This window comes from Lepidochelys olivacea (assembly GCF_965140295.1).
Source record: "Lepidochelys olivacea isolate rLepOli2 genome assembly, chromosome: 1".
Classification (NCBI taxonomy): Eukaryota; Metazoa; Chordata; order Testudines; family Cheloniidae; genus Lepidochelys; species Lepidochelys olivacea.
Window position 1 is genome coordinate 4266645 of NC_140411.1, and position 26894 is coordinate 4293538.

Genomic DNA, 26894 nt, shown 5'->3' on the forward strand with positions numbered 1-26894 from the left:
TCATGCAGGTTTAAAGTCAGTGGTCCCAGGCGAGCACATTCTGAAGGTGTATTTGCCCACTTTGTCACGAAGCTCTTTGGTTTTGACCCCATAAATGATTGGATTGAGCATGGGGGGGATGAGGAAATAGAGGTTGGCCAGGATGATGTGAATGTGGGGAGCGATGCCCTGACCAAACCTATGTGTCAGAGAGGAGAAAAGGCAGGGAGTATAAGACATCAGCATGACACAGATGTGAGCTGTGCAGGTGTTGAGGGCTTTCTGGTGGGCTTTCTTGGAGGAGATTCTGAACACGGTCCTTATGATCAGACCATAGGACAGGGCAATGAGCATCAGATCTAACACGACAACTACAAGTGCTATCACCAAGCCGTACAACCTGTTGACTGTGATGTCCCCACAAAACATCTTTGCCACAGCTATGTGGTCGCAGTACGTGTGGGGGATAATGTGGTTGGCACAGAATGGCTGCCTGCTCAGGAGCAGGGGCATGGGCAGAATGAAGAGAACAGCTCTTATCAAGCCCAGAAGCCCCAGTTTAGCTATTCGTGCATTGTTGAGGATGGTGGCATATCTCAGAGGGTCACATATGGCAACGTAGCGATCGAAGGCCATTGTCACGAGGACGGCTGACTGCATAACAGAAGCTGCATGAAGAAAGAACATCTGGGTGAGGCAGCCACCCACAGTAATGCCTTTCAAGTTGAACCAAAATATACACAGTGCCTTCGGCACAACAGATGTAGACATGCTGATGTCTGTGAGTGCCAGCATGCAGAGCAGCTGGTACATCGGTTTGTATAGGGTCTGCTCTGTGCCTACAACAAACAGGACCGTGCAATTTCCCAGCAGGCTGATAGTGTAGAATGTAGAGAAAGGGATGGAAATCCAAATGTGGGCAGTTTCTAGGCCAGGAATACCGCTTAGAGTGAATGTTGAAGGGTCAGCGGGGGTGAGGTTGAAAACGGCCATGGGGTGATTGATGTGCTGATCGTCTAAGAAATGCTCAAGATGCCTGTGAAGGAAGAAAAGCACAGTGAGGGGGGTTATACACTTTATAAAAAATAATACGGTAAATATCTTATAGTGATTAAGAATATAGAAAGGGAGGTGAGCAGTGAGGTGGCAAAATTTGCAAATGGTACCAAATTATTTAGGTCATAGGCAAGTCCAGAGAAGTCCTCACAGGGAAAAAAAACAAGCCAGGTGAATCAGTAACATGATAGCAGATTAACTTCAATGTTCATAACTGCAACTTGCATGCCTATTGGAGAGAAAAGCTTGAAATCCTCAAACACCTTACAAGTTTCTAATTTCACTCTATGAACTCAGGACAGTGACCTATGGATCATGGTATGTATCGCTGAGAAACCCTTCTCCCAGTGCAAACACCAAGAGAAACTAAGGAAAAAAAATTGGGATCCAGGAGGAGTGGGATGGGGAATCATATAGAAAATACAATGAAGATGACAGGTCACTGATTCAGAGCAATCTGTATTAGTTGCTAAACTAGATGAAGCAAATGATATGTCTTCTAATAGAGCAATGTAGATATCTACATCTAGGAACAAAGAAAGTAGGTGATGCTTACATGATGGTGGACTATCATGGGATGCTCAATGACTCTGAAAAAGATTTGGGGTTGTGAAGAGATAATAAGCTAAACTTGAGCTCCCAGTGTTACCTCGTGGCAAAAAACAGGCCATGTTACCCGGGGATGATAACCAGGGCAATCTCAAAGAGACATAGACGCTATTTTACCTCTGTCTTTGGTACTATTGCGACTGCTGCTGGAATCCTGTGTCCAGTTCGGGTGTCCACGATTAAAGATGGATGTTGATACACTGAAGAAGGTTCATAGAAGAATCAGAAGTATTATTAAAAGATTAGAAAACCGACCTTACAGTTGTAGACTCAAAGAGCTCAATCTGTTCAGTGTAACAGTTTAACAAGGTTGGTTAAGGGGTGACTTGGTAACAGTCTGTAAGTACGTACATGAGGAACAAATATTAATCATATGTTTTTCAGCCTAGCATACAGAGGAGTAAAATGATCCAATGGCTGAATCCAATGGTACTTGGTACTGCTGTGAGTGCAGGGAACTCCATTTGATGACCTCTCAAGGTCCCTCCTGGTCCTATATTTGTATTATTCTATGATTCTAAGTTGAAGCTAAACAAATTCTGACTGTACCCAAAGCATACATTTAACAGTGAGAGTAATCAAGTCTGTTCTGATGTTGGACTGTCAGCCCATCAAGCCTTTGCGGTTGTGCCAGAACTGACCAAATGCTGAACGATTGCTATGACCGACTGCCCAGCTAAGCGTTGAAGAGACAGAGAGAGTAATTAGCTATTGGTACTATCTACCCAGGTTCCTGGAGGATTCTCTCTCACTGAGAATTTTTAAATCAAGGTTGGATGTTTCTCTAAGAAATCTGCTCTAGGAATAATTTGGGGAAAATTCACAATTTTCACAAGGGATCACAATGGTCCCTTCTGATCTTGGAATCTATGTGAGGCACTGCATGGCTGAACATTTTAGATGAGAAAAATAATGATCTGACCCCATACAATCTCATAAAACTCATGTCATTAATGGCTAACAGAGCTGGCTAGCAAATATCCCAGAGCACACTGGGTTTTACGTCTGTCTCACAATGGCACATTGTTTCAGGCATCTGCCTGTGGCTCCTGCACATGGCAGCTGTATTTATCTACATCCTAACATATCCCAGAGTTCCCCAGTCTCATAATATAATGTGCATACTTCTCAGCTTGTGAGTTATTTCTGTGTAGCAGCCCTTGAACCCACACACTGTGTGTATGGGTGCACCCAGAGCAAGAACACTTGTTAAGCAAGCAGTTCCAATGGTCAAGCAAGAGGCTTTCCTCTGATTATTGATTAACCAGGGGTGGGTTTTTCCAGAGTTTGCAGCCTTGAGGCCCAATTGACATTCTTGTGGCACATCCAGCTCTTCTAAAATGCATGTATCAGCAACTTCAACACAATTCTTATCAGGAAGGAATGGGGGGTCAAGCTGCCCTTTCCGTGGCACTCAAAACCCCCTCCCCTCCTGCCTTGGTCAGCTGAGTTTGCCACATGGCCACTTTACGGCCTGCGGACTTGGCTGCTTTTCACAATAAGCCATAGTGGTTTCAGACACTTTTCTGGTTTGCTGACATCTCCCTGTACAGCATGGTAACTATAAATCGGGTGAATAAATTTGCTGATAGGATGTAATATTACTGATCCCAGAGTGTGACTGATACTAAGTAAGGCACCTGTTATTCAAAATGATCTTGCTCAGTGTCTGGCTATCAATATTAAATCCTGACGCCGCAAAGCTACCGGTGTACCACAGAGCAACACAACCAACGGGTCAGAGAAGCCGTTCCTGTTTCCTGCCCAGTGAAATTTACCAAAGGGTGACAACCAGCAGTATGGGTAACCTCTAACATGAATGAACAGTACTGTGCAGTAACTCATTACGTTTATAAATAGGGACATTTATACATACAGGCCGCATCTGTAATGGCATTACTCCAAATTTCTGTTTTACTTCTCACACACATAGCACTGTGGAACACACTGTAATAATGCCAAATAATGAAATAATAATAAAGTATTTCAGAACACTCAAGCTACTGCCAATAGTAACACAGTGGTAACCGTAATTGCCCTAATAGGAATTTGCCACAAGGGCCAAACCTCACCACCCAGACTGGAAAAGGATTGTTGTTTAGATATAAATTGCTCTCATATATACACATACTTTCTATGCACACATACCCATAGGTATCATAGAAATATACACACCATATCTATATTATCCAGACATATTAATTCTCTAAAATTGCCCCCAAAGCTCAATCATAAATCTACATTCCTCAGTGCCAGTTGTGTGCGCAGAGCTGGGACAGCACACAGCCAAACATCTAACCACAGTGACCAGGGCGCTAATGAGACAGACAGAAGGATACCGGAAGGGTTCCAAGGTTCAAGTCAAGAACCATCTGGGCAGAACTTCACCAGCACGGCAGCTTGAACTGTTTTGTATTGTCAGAAAGACCAAAGGATTTACCTCGTAAATTGAAACTACAAATGGACTAGAAATCATTTAGACAAATTCTTGTTTTTAAGATCAGTTCCTTGTCTCTGACTGAGCCCTGAGCACTAACTTTAATGCAGAAACAAACAACTCACCAAAATCCTGGTCAACAGAGAGAGGAAATCTCCTTCCAGTTACAGAAAGGTAGAGCCCTGAGAATCAGTGTAGGAATTTCACATCTCCCACTCAGCATGCCGGACAGCATCCTTTATGATTCTCCTGTACAGTCCCTGAGGACTCTCTGGTAGGCCAAGAGTCCCGGCGAATTCCCTGAGCTCTCTAAAGAGCGGAAAATAGACCCTGGAAAAAATTATCCTGAAAGACTCTCGAGGGAGTGAAGAAATGATATACAGACACCAGGAGCTCAGATTATCAGAGCAAACTGAATCTTGCAGACCGTTCAGCCTAGCAATTGAAGATGGCTTTCTTTTCTTTGTGTAGCCTCTGAAATGGGGCTTCTCCACTCACTCTGTGATTCCTTCACCACTTGGAAGTCCAGAATCACCAGGAATTCACTGAGATTCCCAAATCTGTTGCCCAGGGGACATTTTTATTTTATTATTTTATTTTACATAGGCGTGCCCTGCTGGGGCGAGAACAAACTGGTAAAGGAACCAAACAACTGCTATGTCTGGATCTTTTCTTCTGGTTACAGTCCCTCCCCTGTGCTTGCATCACAGAAGCCTGGGGGCCTAATTTGCACTCCAGAGAGTCTGAGTGTTATGGGATGTCAGGTATGGGGGGCCATCTGGGAGCCGTGCAAACTATTGTGCCCCTCGAATCACCCAACTGGGCTGCTTTGCTGGTGATACAGCCTCTCCAGGCCCTATTGTTACCCAACATGACAGCAGAGGGACCACACACCCAAACTGAGCTTCCTGAGTCTTACCTAAGCCATCCAAGTGCAGACAATGGACATCAGCCAATTTCCCAACTCATGAGACTCACAACCCCCACTGGAATATAAACACACATTTATACTGTCTTGCAGTGCACAGGGATCTGTACGATGTGAGCTCATTAATAGAGTTTGCCCTCCCCTTGATGGGGGAAGAATATGCAACAAGTCTGTGTTAATCAAGCTGAGATTTTCTCCAGACACTAAAGGGCACACTGATTTATAAACGAAAAAATTAGTGTAACTACAAAAATATGGATTTTAATCGACTAAAACTGATTATAATGAGTTCAAAACAGATATCTAGCAAATAAAAAACACCGCAAACTAAGCCTAAAATACTTGATAGATTGGATATGAATTAGCAGTTTTTCATCCTGGCTGATGGTACAAGCAGTCCACCGGGTTTCCATACGCAGGCTAGAAATGGTTTAAGCCTCGGACCAGCACTTCCCCCATTTCAGTCTTTTTTTCTCGGGTGACAAGTATCAGAGGGGTAGCTATGTTAGTCTGTATCCACAAAAACAATGAGGAGTCCGGTGGCACCTTAAAGACTAACAGATTTATTTGGGCATAAGCTTTAGTGGATAAAAAAATTCCACTTCTTCAGATACAACTTGCCACAAAAGCTTATGCCCAAATGCATCTGTTAGTCTTTAAGGTGCCACCAGACTCCTCATTGTCTTTCTCTGATGTTTCCAGGAGTAGTCTTGTGTGGGGAGTGAGGCCACTAGATGATGTCACACTCAACCTTATATACATTAAACATATGTATATGTATTTAACTGGGAATTGGTCCTGCTTTAAGCAGGGGGTTGGACTAGATGACCTTCTGGGGTCACTTCCAACCCTGATATTCTATGATTCTATGATATGGAGGAAATTCTTTGTTACAAAAAACAGTTCCCTGTCTAGTTTATTAAAAAATACAGGTACCCATAATGGAGTTCCTTGTCATGTGGTCTGGTCACATGCCTTTGGATGCCGTGCTGAGTTAAAGCAGCCATTATCCAAAGGCTATCTGAAGCGACAATCAGAGGAGAGGCAAACACAAGGAATTTGCCTGGGGGGAGTTACCACAGAGTTTTTTTGCCTTTCAGATTTCTGTGAGCAGTAAATACAACATATGAAGAGGATTTTAGAAGGAAGACAATATGGATAGTGAATGATCAGCTGTTGTGACCTGCAAAGGATGTGTCATGTTTGTCTTTCTCCCAGAGGGTAGAAGCGACTTTGTCTGTATGAAGTGCAAGCTGGTCTCCATATCGGAAGAGAAGTTTAAAGTACTAGAGACCCAAGTATCAACCCTGCATTGCATCGGAGAAAATGAAGACTTTCTTCATTTGGTTCTGCAGGCACAGCATGCTTAAGAATCAGAGAGGGCAGCACAGAAGCGGGAAGAAAATTGCCAACATGTGACCTCCAGAAGAAGAAAGAGGAGAACTCATGTACCCCCAATGCCCACAGAGGTCAGAAACTTTTTTCAGGCTTTCTGTATGGGTACTATGTTAAAGAACGGTTTGTCCAGTAGAAAGAGAGTCTGAAACAAGACCTTGCACTGGAGGCCCAGAGCTAAGTCTTCAACCTGAGCAAGAGTTGTGGCTAGAAGCAAGCACTGCTCACAGGTGCAGCATAGCTCAGCCAACCTCTCGGTCAGACTGTGTGTGTGGAAAAGTCCAGCCAGTGGCAGGAAAAGAGCTGAGATTGAAAAAATAAACACAACTAGGATAGAATCATAGACTCCTGTGCCTAGCATTAGGAGCCCCTGGGACATGAAGCACTGAGACATCGTGACACCAGAGAGATAACTAGAACCTTCTGACCTCCAAGGTATCATGACACAATGAACAGAGATATTTTGGTTATACCACCCTAGACATGAAGATGGGTAGGCTTCGGTGACATCACAGGGTGGTACATGACCTTGTCAGAGGGTGAGGAGCACAAGCGTCAGGGGGGCAGTACAAACCCTGCTCCCAGTGTGGTGTAAATAACAGAGTACAATAAAACAGCTTGTTCAGCCCAGGGGATGCTGACAGGTCCACTCAGTGTTCCCGCCATTCCATTGTATTGGAGTGCTCATATTTGAAGGGTCCTCTAAGATATAGGATGCTCCTCGTTGTGCTTCACTATAATAAACTGGGGCTCGGGTGCTTTCATTGCTTATCTAATCTGTGGTTGTGTTAATATCTTTGATCACAGTGTTGTCTCAGTTACATGCAGAAACTGAAACATCACACACACAAGGGTATGCACACAGCCAAACAACATTGGTCAGTGCTATCAAAAAACACTGGTGACAGTTTGGAGGAGCCGTCTGTGTGAAGGGATCAGAAGGAGACCCCATCGACTGGAAGGCATGGGATGCATTGTTCCAGGGATGCGGGTTGCATGACCATCACTCCCAAGAAGAGGCAACAGTTGGTGGTGATCATGAATTCCCTCCTAACCCCAAAACTGGGTGTAATACTGCAGATGTGGCCTCACCAGTGCCCTATAGAGTGGAATAATCACTTCCCTCACTCTGCTGTCAATTCTCATTCTAATGCAGCCCAATATGCCATTAGCCTTCTTGACAACAAGGGCACACCACACTGAGGATGGAAAAATCCCAGGCACTGCTACAGGCTGGGGACTGATTAGCTAAGCGGCAGTTCTGAAGAAAAGGACCTGGGGATTACAGTGGACAAGAAGCTGGATATAAGTCAGGAGTGTGCAACTCACCCCTGGGCTCAGAGTGTCAGCCGGCTGTTGTTACGTGCTGAAGGCTGGAATGTCGTTGCCTCGGTAACACGGTTCAGGCTGCTCAGTGCTTCTGTCCTCGGAGCTCCAGTGTTATCAGTATTCACAGGTAAGGCAACCTGCTAATTCAGCAGACCTCAATGTTATTCATAAAAAAACAACAACACCAGAACATTTCCATGACAAAGGCACCCAACCAGCTTTATTACTGTTTAGGCATAGTCCTGGCACCCTCGCTGTGAGCCAAATGTGGAAATGAGCTTATGAAATTCCTTTTTCCGGGTGGTAATTGTGGGGGGCTGATGTTACAGTTTACCAGACAGGTCTCATGTCTGACAAAGTGCAAACACAGGGTATGGGGGCCTATCTCTGTCTGGTGAGCTGCTGGCAGAAGGTGCAGCACAGGGAACCCTAAAACAGAGAGCTTGCAGGTGTTCCACTTATAGAATATAACCAAGTGCTCAGAAACAACCCCCCTAAGGAAGCAAAAGTTCATGGCAGAGGTAAACATAAACGGGGTGGAGAATTTAAGGTAATAGAGGATAATTACTGGCCCAAGACCAAGAGAAGAACTGCTCACCTGGGTAGGGGGAGGGCTAATGCTTACAATAAAGGGGAAATGCACAGAAAACACAGAGTTCACTCCCTGGGATGTGTGTGGGGGTGGGGAGGGAGTGAAGGAGTAATACAGCTATGGTTCTGCAGGGTGTAGTTGATCTCCTGTTACAATAAACCAAGCCATATGGCCATTGGTCGTGTCTGAAGACAAGGGATGCCCCTACATTTGGCATCAAAAACAGGATTCAGAGATAGATCAGTGGCTGATCACTGCTGTTTACCATGGACCATTGTAAGTTCAATGAACCATTTAGATGTAGTCAGGAGCTGGTGGTGGGGATTTTGGAATCCCTGGGGTAAGTGTCCTTTTGGATAAAAGGACATGGGAGAATCAGGGCCCATTCCAGGTATGAGGGTCCACCCCAATGAGATTTTAGGGGACCCAAAGGGATGGGGGTGGCTGAGTAGCCTACCCTCTTTGGTAAATGGTTAGCAGAACGCGGTCCATATCCATGGGGACAGGACACCTTCAAAAAGGAAACAGACATGGGAAGAGCCTTGGGACTGGCCTGTAGTTTGGCGCTGGGTGGATATGGTCCTGAGATCAAACACACCCTCCGTTAAAAAAGAAGGGGGTGGAAGTTCAGGCATTGGTTAAGAAAATAAAGGTCCTCTGGGAGGTGGCCCGAGAGGCAGTCGTATGGGTGAAAGATTCTCTTCTTCTCCTCCTTCTTCTCAGTCCACTGTTTTCTACCCTCCCCACTTCACCCATGTTTTCTGACATTTAACGAAGGGTGCTTTGGATACTTCTGTAAAATATTTTGGATCACTTGAAGATTACTTGTTCTGTTCATTTCCTCTGGGGCACTGGCCACTGTCAGAAGACAGGATAGTGAGCTAGATGGACCTTTGGTGGGACTCAGTATGGCCATTCTTACTTAAGTTCTTATGTAGAACAGTCTCTAACCTAGTAGCTTTGTCCACCTTCTGAAATATAAAAATGTCTCCAACATATTCCAAGAAACTTGTTGGATGATCTGGGCCCTGCTATGTTATTTTCCCAACAGATGTCGCAGTAGATGAAGTTCCCCATAACTACGCAGTCTGTGCTTTGGATGGTTTTGTTAGTTGTTTAAAAAAATCTTCATCCACCTCTTCTTCCTGGTTAGGTGGTCTGCAGTAGACCCGTACCATGACATCAACCTTGACTTTACACCTTTTATCTTACCCGGAGACATTCAGCAAGTCTGCCTCCTATCTCCATCTCAACCTCAGTCCAAGTATGTACATTTTTCTTACTATATAAGGCAACACCTCCTCCCTATTTTCCCTGCTTGTCCTTCCTGAGCAAGCTGTACCCTGTGATACCAATATTCCAGTCATGTGTATTATCCCACCAAGTCTCTCTGATGCCAAGTCTCTCAGTGGTTCTCAAACTTTTGTACTGGAATTCTCACCCTAATTCTGTCTTGCCTCTCCATTATCCCTGTTATAACAGCCCATGGTCCCCACAGATTCTGATCCTTCTGCCAGTTTGCCATTTTTTTGACTTACCACCTCTGCTGGGGAGGGATGGGAGCAGACTGCAGCTCCCTCGGTTTGTATGGTGCTGTCAAGGCTGATTCCCCACTCTGGCACTTCAAGTGCAGAAGGTGGGGGCCCGCAAGGACTCTAAAAATTAGTATTTGCCACTCCAGGCTTGTATTACACTGTCAAGTTTACAGCTTTTTTCAGACCTTGGATTGGTAGCTGCTGCCACCACCCAAGTGCAGAGCCCCTTTTGAGAGCCCAGGAAGGGGCACTTGGGAATTCCTTCCTGTGGGGTACCCTCAAGCCCTTTCATGACCCATCCAGGAAAGAGCTGAGAAAGGAAAAGAAAAAAGAAAATTGCTGTTGCTACCAGCTAACTAACAAGCATGTGCACAACCCTCTTAAGACACAGAAATCCAATCATGTTCTTAAAAAAGGTAAATTTTATTTAAAAAAAGAAGAAAGAAAATACATCTGGAAACTCAGGTTGTTGCTAGATTTTAAAAGAATAACTGCAGGAATTAAGCACCAAGAATAGCTTTTCTGGGGTCCAGCTTAAAGGTTACCAAGCAAAACAAAAGCACTTAGGGTTAGCACAGAGGAGTCCACAAGCCATAAAGAAATAAAAAGTGATAAACCTAATTGCATCTTCCTAGACATTTCCGTATCTACTTACATATCTGAGGTTTTAAATGAGTATTTTCTAGGTATGATACTGACGAATTTTCATACCTGGCCTCAAGTCTCTTACAGTGTAGCTGCTGCCTCTTTCTCTCTAGCAAGAGAACAATAATCAGACAAAGCGAGGGGGGGGGATTCACAATTTTAAAAAAAGATCTGGCCTTCCCATTGGCTCTTTTGGCCAGGTGCCCACTCACTTCATAGCGGTGAGACTTTTTAACTCTTTACAGGCAAGGCAATCAGGGTACAGCTGCTAAGGAGGATTCTGTAGCTAACTGAATGGTTGGGTGATCATAAAAGGGAGCTACCCTCCCCCCGTTCATTTATCACAGGTGCTAACCTGTGTGGAGCCAGGTGTGTGCTCCCCTACCTACCATCACTGCCAGGGAGAAAGAGCAAGCCCTTTCCTGGGCAAGTGTGGGGCTCTTAGGGGACAATAGTGCAGGCCCAACCCCACTGCAACCTAGATAGCCGGGAGGCTCCAAGTGCTCGCTAGGACACATAGACCTGCTGGAACGTGCACCCCTCATCCTTCCCCCCACCAACCTCAGCCACCCATCCGAGAGATCTGATTGGGAGCCTCTTCCAGCCCAGCCCCACTCCAGGCATGACTGTAATGCAGTGGGCCCTCTGTCCTGGGAGAGTGGGGAGCCCTGTGCACCCCTGCTTCCATTGGAGGAGTTACCTGGATGAGTGTCTGCCTGCTCAAGCTGGCGCATGGGTTCACTCTTTCCAGTGCTGCATGTCTATTGTCTGCCTGCCTGCCTGCCTGCCTGCCTCTGTAAGCCCAGCTGGCTCTTGGTTGGCGGATCAGATCAGGTGGGAGGTATCAAACAGTGCCCCCTTTAGGACGTCACCCTGGGTCTTCACCTGGACTGTCCATGACACACATTGCGTTTGACCCCCAGTCTCACTATGATCTCTTAGGACTGCACTGGGCAGCACAGCATGGGGAGGAGGTGGCCAGCCCTCTGTGAAGGAAGAAGTGGTTCGGGACTATTTAGAAAAACTGGACGTACACAAGTCCATGGGGCCGGATGTGTTGCATCCGAGAGTGCTAAAGGAATTGGCGGATGTGATTTCAGAGCCATTGGCCATTATCTTTGAAAACTCATGGCGATCGGGGGAAGTCCCGGAAGACTGGAAAAAGGCTAATGTAGTGCCCATCTTTAAAAAAGGGAAGAAGAATGATCCTGGGAACTACGGGCAGGTCAGCCTTACCTCAGTCCCCAGAAAAATCATGGAGCAGGTCCTCAAGGAATCAATTCTGAAGCACTTAGATGAGAGGAAAGTGATCAGGAATAGCCAGCATGGATTCACCAAGGTGAAAGTCATGCCTGACTAATTTAATGGCCTTCTATGCCGAGATAACTGGTTCTGTGGATGAAGGGAAAGCAGTGGATGTGTTATTCCTCGACCTTAGCAAAGCTTTTGACACGGTCTCCCACAGTATTCTTGTCAGCAAGTTAAAGAAGTATGGGCTGGATGGATGCACTAGAGGCCCAGAACTAGGCCTTCAACATGAGCAAGAGTTGTGGCTAGAAGCAAGCACTGCTCACAGGTGCAGCATAGCGCAGCCAGCCTCTCAGTCAGACTCTGTGTGTGGAAAAGTGCAGCCAGTGGCAGGAAAAGAGCTGAGGTTGCAAAATAAACACATCTAGGATAGAATCATAGACTCCTGTGCCTAGCATTAGGAGCCCTTGGGACATGAAGCACTGAGATATCCTGACACCAGAGAGATGGATAGGCTTAGGTGACATCACAGAGGGTGAGGAGCACAAGCATCAGGGGGGTAGTACAAGCCCTACTCCCACTATGGTGTAAATAACAGTGTACAATAAAACAACTTGGAGTGCCCCAAGGGTCGGTCCTTGGGCCAATTTTGTTCAATATCTTCATAAATGATCTGGAGGATGGTGTGGATTGCACCCTCAGCAAGTTTGCAGATGACACTAAACTGGGAGGAGTGGTAGATACGTTGGAGGATAGGGATAGAATATAGAGGGCCCTAGACAAATTGGAGGATTGGGCCAAAAGAAATCTGATGAGGTTCAACAAGGACAAGTGCAGAGTCTTGCACTTAGGATGGAAGAATCCCATGCACCGCTACAGACTAGGGACCAAATGGCTAGGCAGCAGTTCTGCAGAGAAGGACCTAGGGGTGACAGTGGACGAAAAGCTGGATATGAGTCAACAGTGTGCCTTGTTGCCAAGAAGGCCAATGGCATTTTGGGGTGTATAAGTAGGGGCATTGCCAGCAGATCGTGGGACGTGATCATTCCCCTCTATTCGACATAGGTGAGGCCTCATCTGGAGTACTGTGTCCAGTTTTGGGTCTCACACTACAAGGAGGAAGTGGAGAAATTGGAAAGAGTCCAGCGAAGGGCAACAAAAATGATTAGGGGTCTGGAACACATGACTTATGAGGAGAGGCTGAGGGAACTGGGATTGTTTAGTCTACGGAAGAGAAGAATGAGGGGGGATTTGATAGCTGCTTTTAACTACCTGAAAGGTGGATCCAAAGAGGATGGACCTAGACTATTCTCAGTGATAGCAGATGACAGAAGAAGGAGTAGTTGCAGGACAAGGTCTCAAGTTGCAGTGGGGGAGGTTTAGGTTGGATATTAGGAAAAACTTTTTCACTAGGACGGTGGTGAAGCACTTGAATGTGATACCTAGGGAGGTGGTGGAATCCCCTTCCTTAGAAGTTTTTAAGGACAGGCTTGACAAAGCCCTGGCTGTGATGATTTAATTGGGGTTGGTCCTGCTCTGGGCAGGGGGTTGGACTAGATGGCCTCCAGAGGTCCCTTCCAACTCTGTTATTCTATGATTCTATGATTCTATGAAGGGCTAGGGGGCCCACACTCTGGGGGCACTCTCTCTGCACCAGCACTTCCCTGACCTGCTGATCACTTCATGACATTCATTTATTAAACAGCAATGGTAAGAAAAATAAGGAACAAATGGAAAATGTTCATTGAAACAAGCATCTCACTCTATGGGCAAGGGAAACACCAAAACCACACATCTCTGGGATGCAAGAAAAGTTCATAGTCTGTTCCTCACACATCCCAGGCCTCTCTCCCAGCCCTGGATGCGCTGTGCTGATACCATGGGTAAAACTCTTGCTCTGTGGGTGGCCACAGGCCCTAAAGGTCTAGGTGGCAGGCACCTTCCCCACAGCATCACCCTCCCCCTGCATCGGGTTCACAGCCCCCTCTCTGAGTCCAGCCTTCAAAGCACTCCTGTCTAGCAATCTCTCCCTGTGCTGGGCCCTCTGCCGATGGCCCCACCTTGCTTCCCCCACCCACTCATCACCCTCGGCTGCTGTGTTACTTGTGCCAGGGCCGACACACACTGTCCTGACTCTGGCCCCGCAGCTGCGTGCTGTAGCTCAGCCCTGATTCCCCACAGGAAGCTACTCCTGTGCTGCCCCAGCTCCTGCCTCTGGTCTGCTTCAGCCCCCCACCTCTGCCTCAGTGCTCCTCTGCTGCCTCTGGCATATCTCTGGGCTTGTGGTTGCCAGATTTCTACTGCATTAATGGCCCAAACTCACTTAAAAACTAACCCTAAAGAAGCCCAATCTATTTACTGAAACAAAGGGGTGGGTTTTTATATTAACACAGTAGTCTATACATCAAGTAGCAAATGAATTTTTTCTTTGATAGATAGTAGAGATCTGATTTTCAAAAAACAAACAAACAACCAAAAATCCCCACAAGCCCCAGCAGGAGTTCACTCACATTAGCAACAAAGTGAGATGAAAATCAAATTATCATTCAAAACCCTAGTACTGGTACTTGTCTCCCGACAGAGGGTGGGCAGATGTTTGAAACCAAAAATGGTGAATGACAGTGTTAAAAATAACCGAGATGTAGCTCAAAACGTATGTATTGCAAAAACAACAATAACAGTATGAGATTATTTATTTATTTCTAAGGCATTGAATCATGGTCGCCAATGTCCATATTTTGAGTTGAATTAGTTTGTTTCTGTTAGCCTCTAAAAGGCAACATTTCATCTCTGTCATCTTTGTCAGAAGTAGAATATTTCTCCTGCTGGTTATACATCAGTAGTGACACGTGCAATCATTTCTTTCATTGATGTAAACTCTTCACAACAGATTTTGTATCTTTGCATCTACATCCTGACATGAAGAATGTTTTTTAAAGTTCCTTTTGCATCTTGTTGTGAACTTTTGTTTTTATCCAGTTCATCTGAGAAAACAGTCTTTCTGCTTCCCCACTGCTAAAAGGTCGTGACAGCAAAGAAAGAGAAAACAAGCCAAGTTCGCTAAAGTCTTTCTCCTCAGTGGCATCAGTGTGTTCGAGATCTTCAACCCAAAACTGCTAAACTTGGTTGTCCTGTTTCACAAACTCCAACATCAAATCTCAACACCTATTTTTGGTGTCTTTGACCACAGAAATGGCCAAGTGTGTATTATAAAAATTCCATCTGAAAAACAACTCCAAAATCATCCGTGCAAGACGCTACATTTTGATTTAGTTGGGTAAGATTTGGGAATGGTTTAGTTGGGCTTGGTCTTGCTTTGAGCAGGGGTTGCATAGATGGCATTCTGAGGTCTCTTCCAACCCTAATCTTCTATGATTCTATGATTCTAAGTTATTTGTCTCAAAGGCGATATCACTGTTTAACACAACAGTCCCATTGTGAAAAACATTTTCAAAACTCTTAACAACAAACTCCAGTAGAATGTTCTCAATTCCTGCAGTAGATTCTTGTATTAGCACTTTCCAAATGAAACATTTGGTTTATCATCCAGGCTTCCTAAAAGATTGGATATAGAAAAATCAGGTACATTTTGTGCACGTATGATAAAGAAGTTCAGCCCTGTAGTTTCTTTTTTTGACTTTGGCTTCTGTTTGCCAAAACTGATCCAGAACCCTGTTCACACAGGGACTAATGGAAAGCCACCTTGTGTCAGAAAGTTTCAGTATCTTTTAGTGGTCTGGAAGTCAGGGTAAGGCTGCTTTGCAACCAGGGAACACTAACAGGGAGTTTCAAGAGGGAGTTCTCCAGGGGAAGGAGGTGCACATATGGGACCCTTGGGGTAAGTGGCTGTCTGTAGTGTGTGTTTGTGTTTGGGGGTTACTTGCTGTGTGCTGAGCTTCTGTTTGTTTGTTTGTTTGTTTGTTTGTTTGTTTGTTTGTTTGTTTGTTTGTTTGTTTGTTTGAAGGACTGTGTTCTGTGGCCGGCAGTTGGAAGCTGTGAGCTTCTAAACAAGGTTTGAAATCTAGATATCTCTGTTCATTGTCTGAGCCTTAGTCAGGGGAAGGGACTATCAAGAAGGCCAGGGCTTTATAAAGTAGTGAGCAAGTGACCAGGGAGCTTTGTGACCAGGGATCGCTAACAGGGAGTTTTAAGAGGGAGTTTGGAAGGGGAGTGGAAAGCGGGTGAGGTACACATGCCATTTTTTAAAATTTCTTGATTGAAACAAAAACCCTATCATTAACCTAGGTAGCTGTAGGAGAAAATGCAGGCAGAGGCCCAGAAGCAGAGGGGAGCTACCCTGTTGCGCTCAATGTAGCATGTATGATTACCTGCACTGTGGCCGGGTGGCATATCTGTCCATTTGGTGCAAGGAGCTCCTGGCCCTCAGAGACCACATATGGTCTTTGGAGGCCAGGGTGGAGGAACTGGAGGAGCTAAGGGAGGCAGAGAGGTATGTTCATGAGGCTTTCCGGGACACTGTAGATTTGTCTCACGTCTGGTCAGACAGCCCCTGCGCTGTTAAGGAGGATGAAAGGCCCAGAGAAGGAGAACAGTCAACGAGAACAGAGGGAAATCTTCCCATAGTTGGGACCCTCCTTCTAGATGATGTTGGGGTATCCTCTCACATTGAGGTTACCTCTCCAGCGGAGGGAACTCCAGTCATGAGGAAAAGGCAGGTGTTAACAATGGGAGATTCAATCATTAGAAACATAGATAGTGTTCTCGTCCATCCTCCCCGTGGAATGAAAAGGCCTGGGTAGGGACCGTCGAATCGTGGAAGTCAACGAATGGCTACGCAGGTGGTGTCGGAGAGAACGCTTTGGATTCTTTGACCATGGGATGGCCTTCCATGAAGGAGGAGTGCTGGGCAGAGACAGGCTCCACCTTACGAAGAGAGGGAAGAGCATCTTTGCGAGCAGGCTGGCTAACCTAGTGAGGAGGGCTTTAAACTAGGTTCAACGGGAGAAGGAGACCAAAGCCCTCAGGTAAGTGGGCAAGCGGGATACCGGGAGGAAGCACAGGCAGGAATGTCTGTGAGGGGAGGGCTCCTGCCTTATACTGAGAATGAGGGGCGATCAGAAGGTTATCTCAAGTGCTGATATACGAATGCACAAAGCCTTGGAAACAAGCAGGGAGAACTGGAGGTCCTGGTGATGTCAAGGCATTATGATGTGATTGGAATAACAGAGACTTGGTGGGATAACTCACATGACTGGAGTACTGTCATGGATGGTTCTAAACTGTTCAGGAAGGACAGACAGGGCAGAAAAGGTGGGGGAGTAGCACTGTATGTAAGTCAGCAGTATGACTGCTCAGAGCTCCAGTATGAAACTGCAGAAAAACCTGAGTGTCTCTGGATTAAGTTTAGAAGTGTGAGCAACAAGACTGATGTAGTGGTGGGACTCTGCTATAGACCACCAGACCAGGGGGATGAGGTGGATGAGGCTTTCTTCTGGCAGCTCACAGAAGCTATTAGATCGCACGCCCTGGTTCTCATGGATGACTTTAATTTTCCTGATATCTGCTGGGAGAGCAATACAGCGGTGCATAGACAATCCAGGAAGTTTTTGGAAAGCGTAGGGGACAATTTCCTGGTGCAAGTGCTAGAGGAGCCATCGGGGGGGGGGGAGCATTTCTTGACCTGCTGCTCACAAACCGGAAAGAATTAGTCGGGGAAGCAAAAGTGGAGGGGAATCTGGGAGGTAGTGACCATGAGTTGGTTGAGTTCAGGATCCTGACACAGGGAAGAAAGGTAAGCAGTAGGATATGGACCCTGGACTTCAGGAAAGCAGACTTCAACTCCCTCAGGGAACATATGGGTAGGATCCTCTGGGGGACTAACATGAAGGGGAAAGGAGTCCAGGAGAGCTGGCTGTATTTCAAGGAATCCCTGTTGAGGTTACAGGGACAAACCATCCTGATGTGTCGAAAGAATAGTAAATATGGCAGGCGACCAACTTGGCTTAACAGTGAAATCCTAGCGGATCTTAAACATAAAAAAGAAGCTTACAAGAAGTGGAAGGTTGGACATATGACCAGGGAAGAGTATAAAAATATTGCTCGGGCATGTAGGAATGAAATCAGGAGGGCCAAATCGCACCTGGAGCTGCAGCTAGCGAGAGATGTCAAGAGTAACAAGAAGGGTTTCTTCAGGTATGTTGGCAAAAAGAAGAAAGCCAAGGAAAGTGTGGGCCCCTTAATGAATGAGGGAGGCAACCTAGTAACAGAGGATGTGGAAAAAGCTAATGTACTCAATGCTTTTTTGCCTCTGTCTTCACGAACAAGGTCAGCTCCCAGACTGCTGTGCTGGGCATCACAACATGGGGAATAGATGGCCAGCCCACTGTGGAGAAAGAGGTGGTTAGGGACTATTTAGAAAAGCTGGATGTGCACAAGTCCATGGGGCCGGACGAGTTGCATCCGAGAGTGCTCAAGGAGTTGGCGGCTGTGATTGCAGAGCCATTGGCCATTATCTTTGAAAACTCGTGGAGAACGGGGGAAGTCCCGGATGACTGGAAAAAGGCTAATGTAGTGCCAATTTTTAAAAAGGGGAAGAAGGATGATCCTGGGAACTACAGGCCAGTCAGCCTCACCTCAGTCACCGGAAAAATCATGGAGCAGGTCCTCAAAGAATCAATCCTGAAGCACTTACATGAGAGGAAAGTGATCAGGAACAGTCAGCATGGATTCACCAAGGGAAGGTCATGCCTGACTAATCTAATTGCCTTCTATGATGAGATTACTGGTTCTGTGGATTAAGGGAAAGCAGTGGATGTATTGTATCTTGACTTTAGCAAAGCTTTTGACACGGTCTCCCACAGTATTCTTGTCAGCAAATTAAAGAAGTATGGGCTGGATGAATGCACTGTAAGGTGGGTAGAAGTTGGCTAGATTGTTGGGCTTAACGGGTAGTGATCAATGGCTCCATGTCTAGTTGGCAGCCGGTGTCAATTGGAGTGCCCCAGGGGTCGGTCCTGGGGCCGGTTTTGTTCAATATCTTCATAAATGATCTGGAGGATGGTGTGGATTGCACTCTCAGCAAATTTGTGGATGATACTAAACTGGGAGGAGTGGTAGATACGCTGGAGGGCAGGGATAGGATACAGAGGGACCTAGACAAATTGGAGGATTGGGCCAAAAGAAATCTGATGAGGTTCAATAAGGATAAGTGCAGGGTCCTGCACTTAGGACGGAAGAACCCAACGCACAGCTACAGACAAGGGACCGAATGGCTAGGCAGCAGTTCTGCGGAAAAGGACATAGGGGTGACAGTGGACGAGAAGCTGGATATGAGTCAGCAGTGTGCCCTTGTTGCCAAAAAGGCCAATGGCATTTTGGGATGTATAAGTAGGGGCATAGCGAGCAAATCGAGGGACGTGATCATCCTCCTCTGTTCGACATTGGTGAGGCCTCATCTGGAGTACTGTGTCCAGTTTTGGGCCCCACACTACAAGAAGGATGTGGAGAAATTGGAGAGAGTCCAGCGAAGGGCAACAAAAATGATTAGGGGTCTGGAACACATGACTTATGAGGAGAGGCTGAGGGAACTGGGATTGTTTAGTCTGCAGAAGAGAAGAATGAGGGGGGATTTGATAGCTGCTTTCAACTACCTGAGAGGTGGTTCCAAAGAGGATGGTTCTAGACTATTCTCAGTGGTAGAAGAGGACAGGACAAGGAGTAATGGTCTGAAGCTGCAGTGGGGGAGGTTTAGGTTGGATATTAGGAAAAACTTTTTCACTAGGAGGGTGGTGAAACACTGGAATGCATTACCTAGGGATTTGGTAGAATCTCCTTCGTTAGAAGTTTTTAAGGTCAGGCTTGACAAAGCATTGGCTGGGATGATTTAATTGGGGATTGGTCCTGCTTTGAGCAGGGGATTGGACTAGATGACCTCCCGAGGTCCCTTCCAACCCTGATATTCTATGATTCTATGATTCTATAGCTGGTTTTAGAGTAGCAGCTGCGTTAGTCTGTATCCACAAAAAGAAAAGGAGTACTTGTGTCACCTTAGAGACTAACAAATTTAGCTGGGCCATTTCCAGCAATTGACAAAAATGTCTGAGAAACAATTTGCAAATTAATTCCAATTCAGCAGTCTCTGGTTGGAGTCTGTTTTTGAAGTTTTTTTGTTGAAGAATTGCAACTTTTAGGTATGTAATCGAATAACCAAAGAGATTGAAGCTTTCTCCAACTGGTTTTTAATGTTGTAATTCTTGACGTCTGATTTGTGTCCATTGATTCTTTTACGTAGAGACTGTCCAGTTTGTCCAATGTACATGGCAGAGGGGCATTGCTGGCACCTGATGGCATATATCACACTGGTAGATGTGCAGGTGAACGAGCCTCTGATAGTGTGGCTGATGTGGTTGTGATGGTGTTCCCTGAATAGATATGTGGACACAGTTGGCAACGGGCTTTGTTGCAAGACTCCAACCAGAGACTGCTGAATTGGAATTAATTTGCAAACTGGATACAATTAACTTAGGCTTGAATTGAGACTGGGAGTGGATAGGTCATTACACAAAGTAAAACTATTTCCCCATGTTTATCCCCCCTCCACTGTTCCTCAGACGTTCTTGTCAACTGCTGGAAATGGCCCATCTTGATTATCACTACAGAAGTTTTTTTTTTTCTCTCCTGCTGGCAATAGCTCACCTTAAATGATCACTCTTTTTACAGTGTGTATGGTAACACCAATTGTTTCATGTTCTCTGTGTATATAAATCTCCCCACTGTATTTTCCACTGAATGAATCCAATGAAGTGAGCTGTAGCTCACGAAAGTTATTCTCAAATAAATTTGTTAGTCTCTTAGATAGCTGGGTTTGTGATAACTGGGAGAACCGTATGGTGACTTGCTTGCCTGGTGCGAAGGTTGCGGATCTCTCGAGGCATCTAGATAGACTTATGTGTAGTGCTTGGAAGGAGCCGGTGGTCATGGTACATGTAGGTACCAATGAAGTAGGGAAGGGCAGGATGGAGGGGCATAAAGTATGGGCCAGATGAGACAAGAAACATTCACATAAATAATCTGACACAGCAGAAAAGTACAGACAAATAAGCAGTGACAAGTTTTTAAAGTTCTTGTACACAAATGCCAGAAGTCTAAATAATAAGATGGATGAATTAGAGTACCTCGTGTTAAAGGAGAATATTGATATAATAGGCATCACAGGAACCTGGTGGAGTGAGGACAATCAACAGGACATAATCATTCCGGGGTACAAAATATATTGGAAGGACAGAACAGGTCATGCCTGGGGGGGGGGGGGGGGGGCGGGGAAGGGGAGAAGGAGTGGCACTGTATGTGAAACAAAATGTAGAATCAAATGAAATAAAAATCTTCAGTGAATCCACATTTTCGATAGAATCTCTATGGATAGTAATTCCAAGCTCTAATAATAGATCCCTATTGTTATATTCTTATCGACCACCTGACCAGGACAGTAATAGTGACAATGAACTGCTGAAGGTGACTAGAGAGGCTATCAAAATACAAAACTCTACAATAGTGGGGGATTTCAATTATCCCCATATTGACTGGGAATATGTCACCTCAGGAAGAAATGTAAAGACAAAATGTCTCGATACTTTAAATGACTGCTTCTTGGAGCTGCTGGTACAGGAACCCACAAGGGGAGAAGCAACTCTCGATCAAGTCCTGATTGGAGCACAGGATATGGTCCAAGAGGTAACTGTAACAGGACCGCTTGGAAAGAATGACCATAATATAATAACTTTTATGATTCCCGTGGTGGGAAGAACACCTCAACAGCCCAACAATGTGGCATTTAAGTTCAGAAAGGGGAACTGCAAAAATAAGGAGGTTAGTTAAACAGAAATTAAAAGGTACAGTGACTAGAGTAAAATCCCTGCAAGCTGCATGGACACTTTTCAAAGACACCATAATAGAGGCTCAACTTAAATGTATACCCCAAAATAAAAAAAAACACCGTAAAAGAACTAAAAAAGAGCCACCGTAAAGAAGCAGTGAGAGATAAAAAGGCATCTTTTAAAAAGTGGAAGTCAAATCCTAGTGAGGTAAATAGAAAGGAGCATAAACAACTGACAAATGAAATGTAAAAATGTAATAAGAAAAGCGAAAATGGAGTTTGAAGAACAGCTAGCCAAAAACTCAAAAGGTAATCACAAAATGTTTTTTAAGTACATCAGAAGCAGGAAGCCTGCTAAACAACCAGTGGGGCCCCTGGACAATCAAGATACAAAAGGAGCACTTAAAGACAATAAAGTCTTCATGGAGAAATTAAATGAATTCTTTGCTTCTGTCTTCATGGCTGAGGGTGTTAGGGAGATTCTCAAACCTGAGCGGTCTTTTGTAGCTGACAAATCTGAGGAATTGTCACAGATTGAAGTGACACTAGAGGAGGTTTTGGAATTAATTGAGAAACTTAACAGTAACAAGTCACCGGGACCAGATGGCATCACCCAAGAGTTCCGAAAGAACTCCAATATGAAATTGTGGAACTATTAACTATGGTTTGTAACCTGTCCTTTAAATCAGCTACTGTACCCAATGACTGGAAGACAGCTAATGTAACGCCAATATTTAAGTAAGGCTCTAGAGGTGATCTTGGCAATTACAGACCGGTAAGTCTAATGTCAGCACCGGGCAAATTAGTTGAAACAATAGTAAAGAATAAAATTGTCAGACACATAGAAGAACATAAATTGTTGGGCAAAAGTAAACATGGTTTCTGTAAAGGGAAATCACATCTTACTAATCTATTAGAGTTCTGTGAAGGGGTCAACAAACGTGTGGACAAGGGGGATCCAGTTGACATAGTGTACTTAGATTTTCAGAAAGCCTTTGACAAGGTCCATCACCGAAGGCTCTTATGTAAATTAAGTTGTCATGGGATAAGAGGGAAGATTGTTTCATGGATTGAGAACTGGTTAAAAGACAGGGAACAAAGGGTAGGAATAAATGGTAAATTTTCAGAATGGAGAGGGGTAACTAGTTGTGTTCCCCAGGGGTTAGTCCGGGGACTAATCCTATTCAGCTTATTCATAAATGATCTGGAGACATGGGTAAACAGTGAGGTGGCAAAGTTTGCAGATGATGCTAAACTGCTCAAGACAGTTAAGACCAAAGCAGACTGTGAAGAACTTCAAAAAGATCTCACAAAACTAACTGATTGGGCAACAAAATGGCAAATGAAATTTAATGTGGATAAATGTAAAGTAGTGCACATTGGAAAAAAATAACCCCAACTATACTTACAATATGATGGGGGCTAATTTATTTACAACTAATCAGGAGAAAGATCTTGGAGTCATTGCGGATAGTTCTCTGAAGATGTGCACACAGTCTGCACCAGCAGTCAAAAAAGCAAATTAGATGTTAGGAATTATTAAAAAAGGGATAGAGAATAAGACAGATAATATCTTATTGCCCTTAGATAAATCCATGGTACGCCCACATCTTGAATACTGCATACAAATATGGTCCTCTCATCTCAAAAAAGTTATACTGGCATTAGAGAAGGTTCAGAAAAGGGCAACTAAAATGATTAGGGGTTTGGAACGGGTCCCATATGAGGAGAAATTAAAGAGGCTAGGACTTTTCAGCTTGGAAAAGAGGAGACTAAGGGGGATATGATAGAGGTCTATAAAATCATGAGTTGTGTGGAGAAAGTGAATAAGGAAAATGTATGTACTTGTTCCCATTACATAAGAATTAGGGGCCACCAAGTTAAATTAATGGGCAGCAGGTTTAAAACAAATAAAAGGATGTTCTTCTTCACTCAGCGCACAATCAACCTGTGGAACTCCTTGCCTAAGGAGGTTGTGAAGACTAGGACTATAACAGGGTTTAAAAGAGAACCGGATAAATTCATGGAGGTTAACTCTATTAATGGCTATTATACAGGATAGGTAAGGAATGGTGTCCCTAGCCTCTGTTTGTCAGAGTGTGGCGATGGATGGCAGGAGAGAGATCACTTGATCATTACCTGTCAGGTTTCCTTCCTCTGGGGCACCGGGCATTGGCCACTGTCGGTAAATAGGATACTGGGCTGGATGGACCTTTGGTCAGACCCAAGAGTAGCAGGGTGTGTAGGGTGGGGGCTGATGGGTGAAGCTGAAAGAAATCAGGCGATGGTCAGAGAGTAGGAACTCAGCAATGGCCAAAACACTGCTTGGTCATGGAGTTATAAGACCTTAGGTATGAGGAAGTTCTCAGACTGTGAACTCTCACAATGTTGAGCTCAGCCAACGTGGAATCAGATTATCTTTGACTGATGAGGAGATATCCTTCCTCCTCTTGTCATGCAGGTTTAAAGTCAGTGGTACCCAGTGATCACTTTCTGCAGGTGTATTTGCCCACTTTATCATGAAGATCCTTGCTTTTGACCCCGTAAATGTTAGGGTTGAGCATGGGAGGGACGATGAAATACAGGTTGGCCAGGATGATGTGAATGTGGGGAGCAATGTCCTGACCAAACTGCTGTGTCAGAATGGAGAAGAGGGAGGGAGTATAAGATGTCAGCATTGCACAGATGTGGGCTGTGCAGGTTTTGAGGGCTTTCAGGTGGGCTTTCTTGGAGGAGATTCTGAGGATGATCCTGATGATCAGACCATAGGATAAGGCAATGAGTGTCAGGTCTAACCAGATGACTACAAATGCTGTCACTGAGCTGTACGTCCTGTTGACTGTGATGTCCCCACATGACATCTTTGCCACAGTCAAGTGCGTGCAGTACGTGTGGGGGATAATGTGGTTGGCATAGAATGGCAGCCGCCTCAAGAATAGGGGCTCGGGTTGAATGAAGAGAACAGCTCTTGTCAAACCCACAAGCTCTAGCTTAGCTATTTGTGCATTGGTGAGGATGGTGGTGTATCTCAGAAGATCACATATGGCAATCTAGCAATCAAAGGCCATTGTCACAAGAATGTCTGAGTGCATAACAGCAATCGTGTGAAGGAAGAACATCTGGGTGAGACAACCATCCATTGTAATTCCTTTCAAACTGAACCAAAATATAAGCAGTGCTTTAGGCACTACGTGCCAATGTCTGTGAGCGCCAGCATGCAGAGCAGCAGGTACATCGGCTTGTACAGGGTCTGCTCTTTGCCTACAACAAACAGAACCATGAAATTTCCCAACAGGGTGATAATGTAGAAAGTAAAGAAAGGGATGGACATCCAGGCGTTAGCAGCTTCCAGTCCAGGGATGCCTGCGAGAATGAATATTGAAGAGTCAGAAAGGGTGAGGTTGAAAGCTGCCGTGAGGTGGTTGATACATTGATTGGGCTCATAAAAGGTCAAGGTGCCTGTGAAGGGAGAAAAGCTGAGTAAGGGGGGGGTTACATGCTTTATAACAAATACTACAGTAAATATTTTATAGTTATTAACAATCTAAGCAGCGGGTGATCAGTGCGTTGCCAACATTTGCAGATGGCACCAGAATATTTAGATCATAGCCAAGTCCAGAGAAGGCCTCAGATGGCACTAAACAAGCCAAGTCATTGGGTAATATGATGGCAGATGAACTTCGATGTTAATAACTGCGATGTGTATTCCCATTGGAAGGAAAAACTTGAATGCCTCAATTTCCTAACAAGGTTCTAGTTTAACTGCATGAGCTCAGGACAGAGAACTGGGCGTCATGGTGTACAGCTCTGTGAAATCCTACTTACACTGAAAACCAAGAGAGAAACTGAGAAAAACATTGGGATCCAGGAAGAGTTGGATGGGGAATCCTACAAAAAATACAGTGCCATGAGAACAGTCAGTCAGTGTTTCACCCTCCTCTGGACTTCTCTGTGTAGTACTGGGCACCCTTCTCACATGGGATATTGCAGAACCAGTGGGGATTCAGGGAATGGCAGTGAGGATCAAGGACTTGGGGAAACTCTCATATGGACAGAGGTTGAAAAGACTGGGATTGTTATCTTACAAAGGAGATGAATAAGAGGGGACATGAGAAAAGTCTATAAATTACTGATAGTAGAGAGTACATAACACAATATCAAGAGGACATTCAATTAAACTGAAATGGGGAAAATTCAAAACACCTAACATTTGGAATTAGACTGAGAAACTCATTTGCCCACAAGGTTGCATTTACGAGGAGACTATCCCGTTACAATCATTTAGCTAAATAAATATTTTGGAAAACCTATATGGATATGGTCACGTGTTTCAGGGCACAAACCAATCTCTATCTGTTAGGAATTAGGTGACCCCCTCAGGATGGTCAGGTCATACCTGCATCCACCTGCTGCTGGGTTTCTACACCTTCTTCTGCAGCATCTAGGGCTGTCACTGTGAGAGGGAGGACACTGGACCAAATGGACGATAAGTCTGATCCACAGTAAAATTCCAACGTTGGAAAAGAGCCAACTTTTCCTCATGGAAACAGACATTATGCTCCTAGGCTTTCACTTTGTGCTCAACATAATGGGCATGAGGGCCACAAGGGTCTTGGTATTTAAGGCTACAGGCCTCAGAGCCATCCCATCCATAGGATAGGTTGGAGCAGTCACCCCGAGCCCCACACTTTGGGTGGCCCTGCTCCTCCACCCTGCCCCCACTTCAGGGGGATGCATCGGGGTCATGGCGGCATTGCGCTGGGCAGCAGTGCTAGCAGCCTGGCCTGGCCAACCACGGCTTGTCTGCCCCACCCACGCTTTAGGGGACAGTTAGGGGCCAGGGCGGTGCAGGGCCAGGGGATAACAGCACTGCTACTGGCCCGGCCCTGCTTTGGCCCACCAGCTCTGGGCATCGCTCGAGGGAGGAGAGCGGGTGAGGGCTAACTGGCAGGGCTGGAACAGGGCCAGAGCAAGGACGGGAAGTGGCAGGGTTTTGGGGGAAGGGGTGGAGTGGGGTGGGGGCTTCTCCCAGGCTCCGCAACCCTGCAGGAACTGCCCCGACAAGCCTGCACTTCTGTTCTATCCTTTTTTTTTTTTTTGGTGAGAGACTTTCGTGCAGGAACCCATCTTTGTCTGAGACATCAGTGTGACACTCTATACCTCAGGGGAGCACACTGTAACCCCCATATTCCTCATGTGTATATAATTGTGATCTTGTATATAAAGCAGATATTAGGGGAAAGGCTCTGATCTGCTGAAAGTCATTGTTCTAGCTAAATATGGATATCATTAGTGCAACTGATGTTAAG

At 45.2% G+C, this 26894-nt stretch overlaps 2 protein-coding genes across 2 annotated transcripts in view; one reads left to right on the forward strand and one right to left on the reverse strand.

Annotated features, from left to right (window-relative positions):
* On the reverse strand, positions 1–26498 carry LOC311513173 (olfactory receptor 52P1-like; the record flags this gene model as incomplete). Its single annotated transcript, XM_084614829.1, has 4 exons — positions 1–751; positions 24777–25044; positions 25982–26038; positions 26486–26498. The coding sequence occupies 4 exons, from the start codon at positions 26496–26498 to the stop codon at positions 1–3; spliced, it is 1089 nt and encodes a 362-aa protein (XP_084470955.1).
* The window catches only part of LOC311514480 (olfactory receptor 52P1-like), a gene marked incomplete at both ends in the record, with an annotated part of 61351 nt that overhangs the window by 15583 nt on the left and 18874 nt on the right, over positions 1–26894 (forward strand). The gene's annotated exons all lie outside the window — the stretch shown is intronic.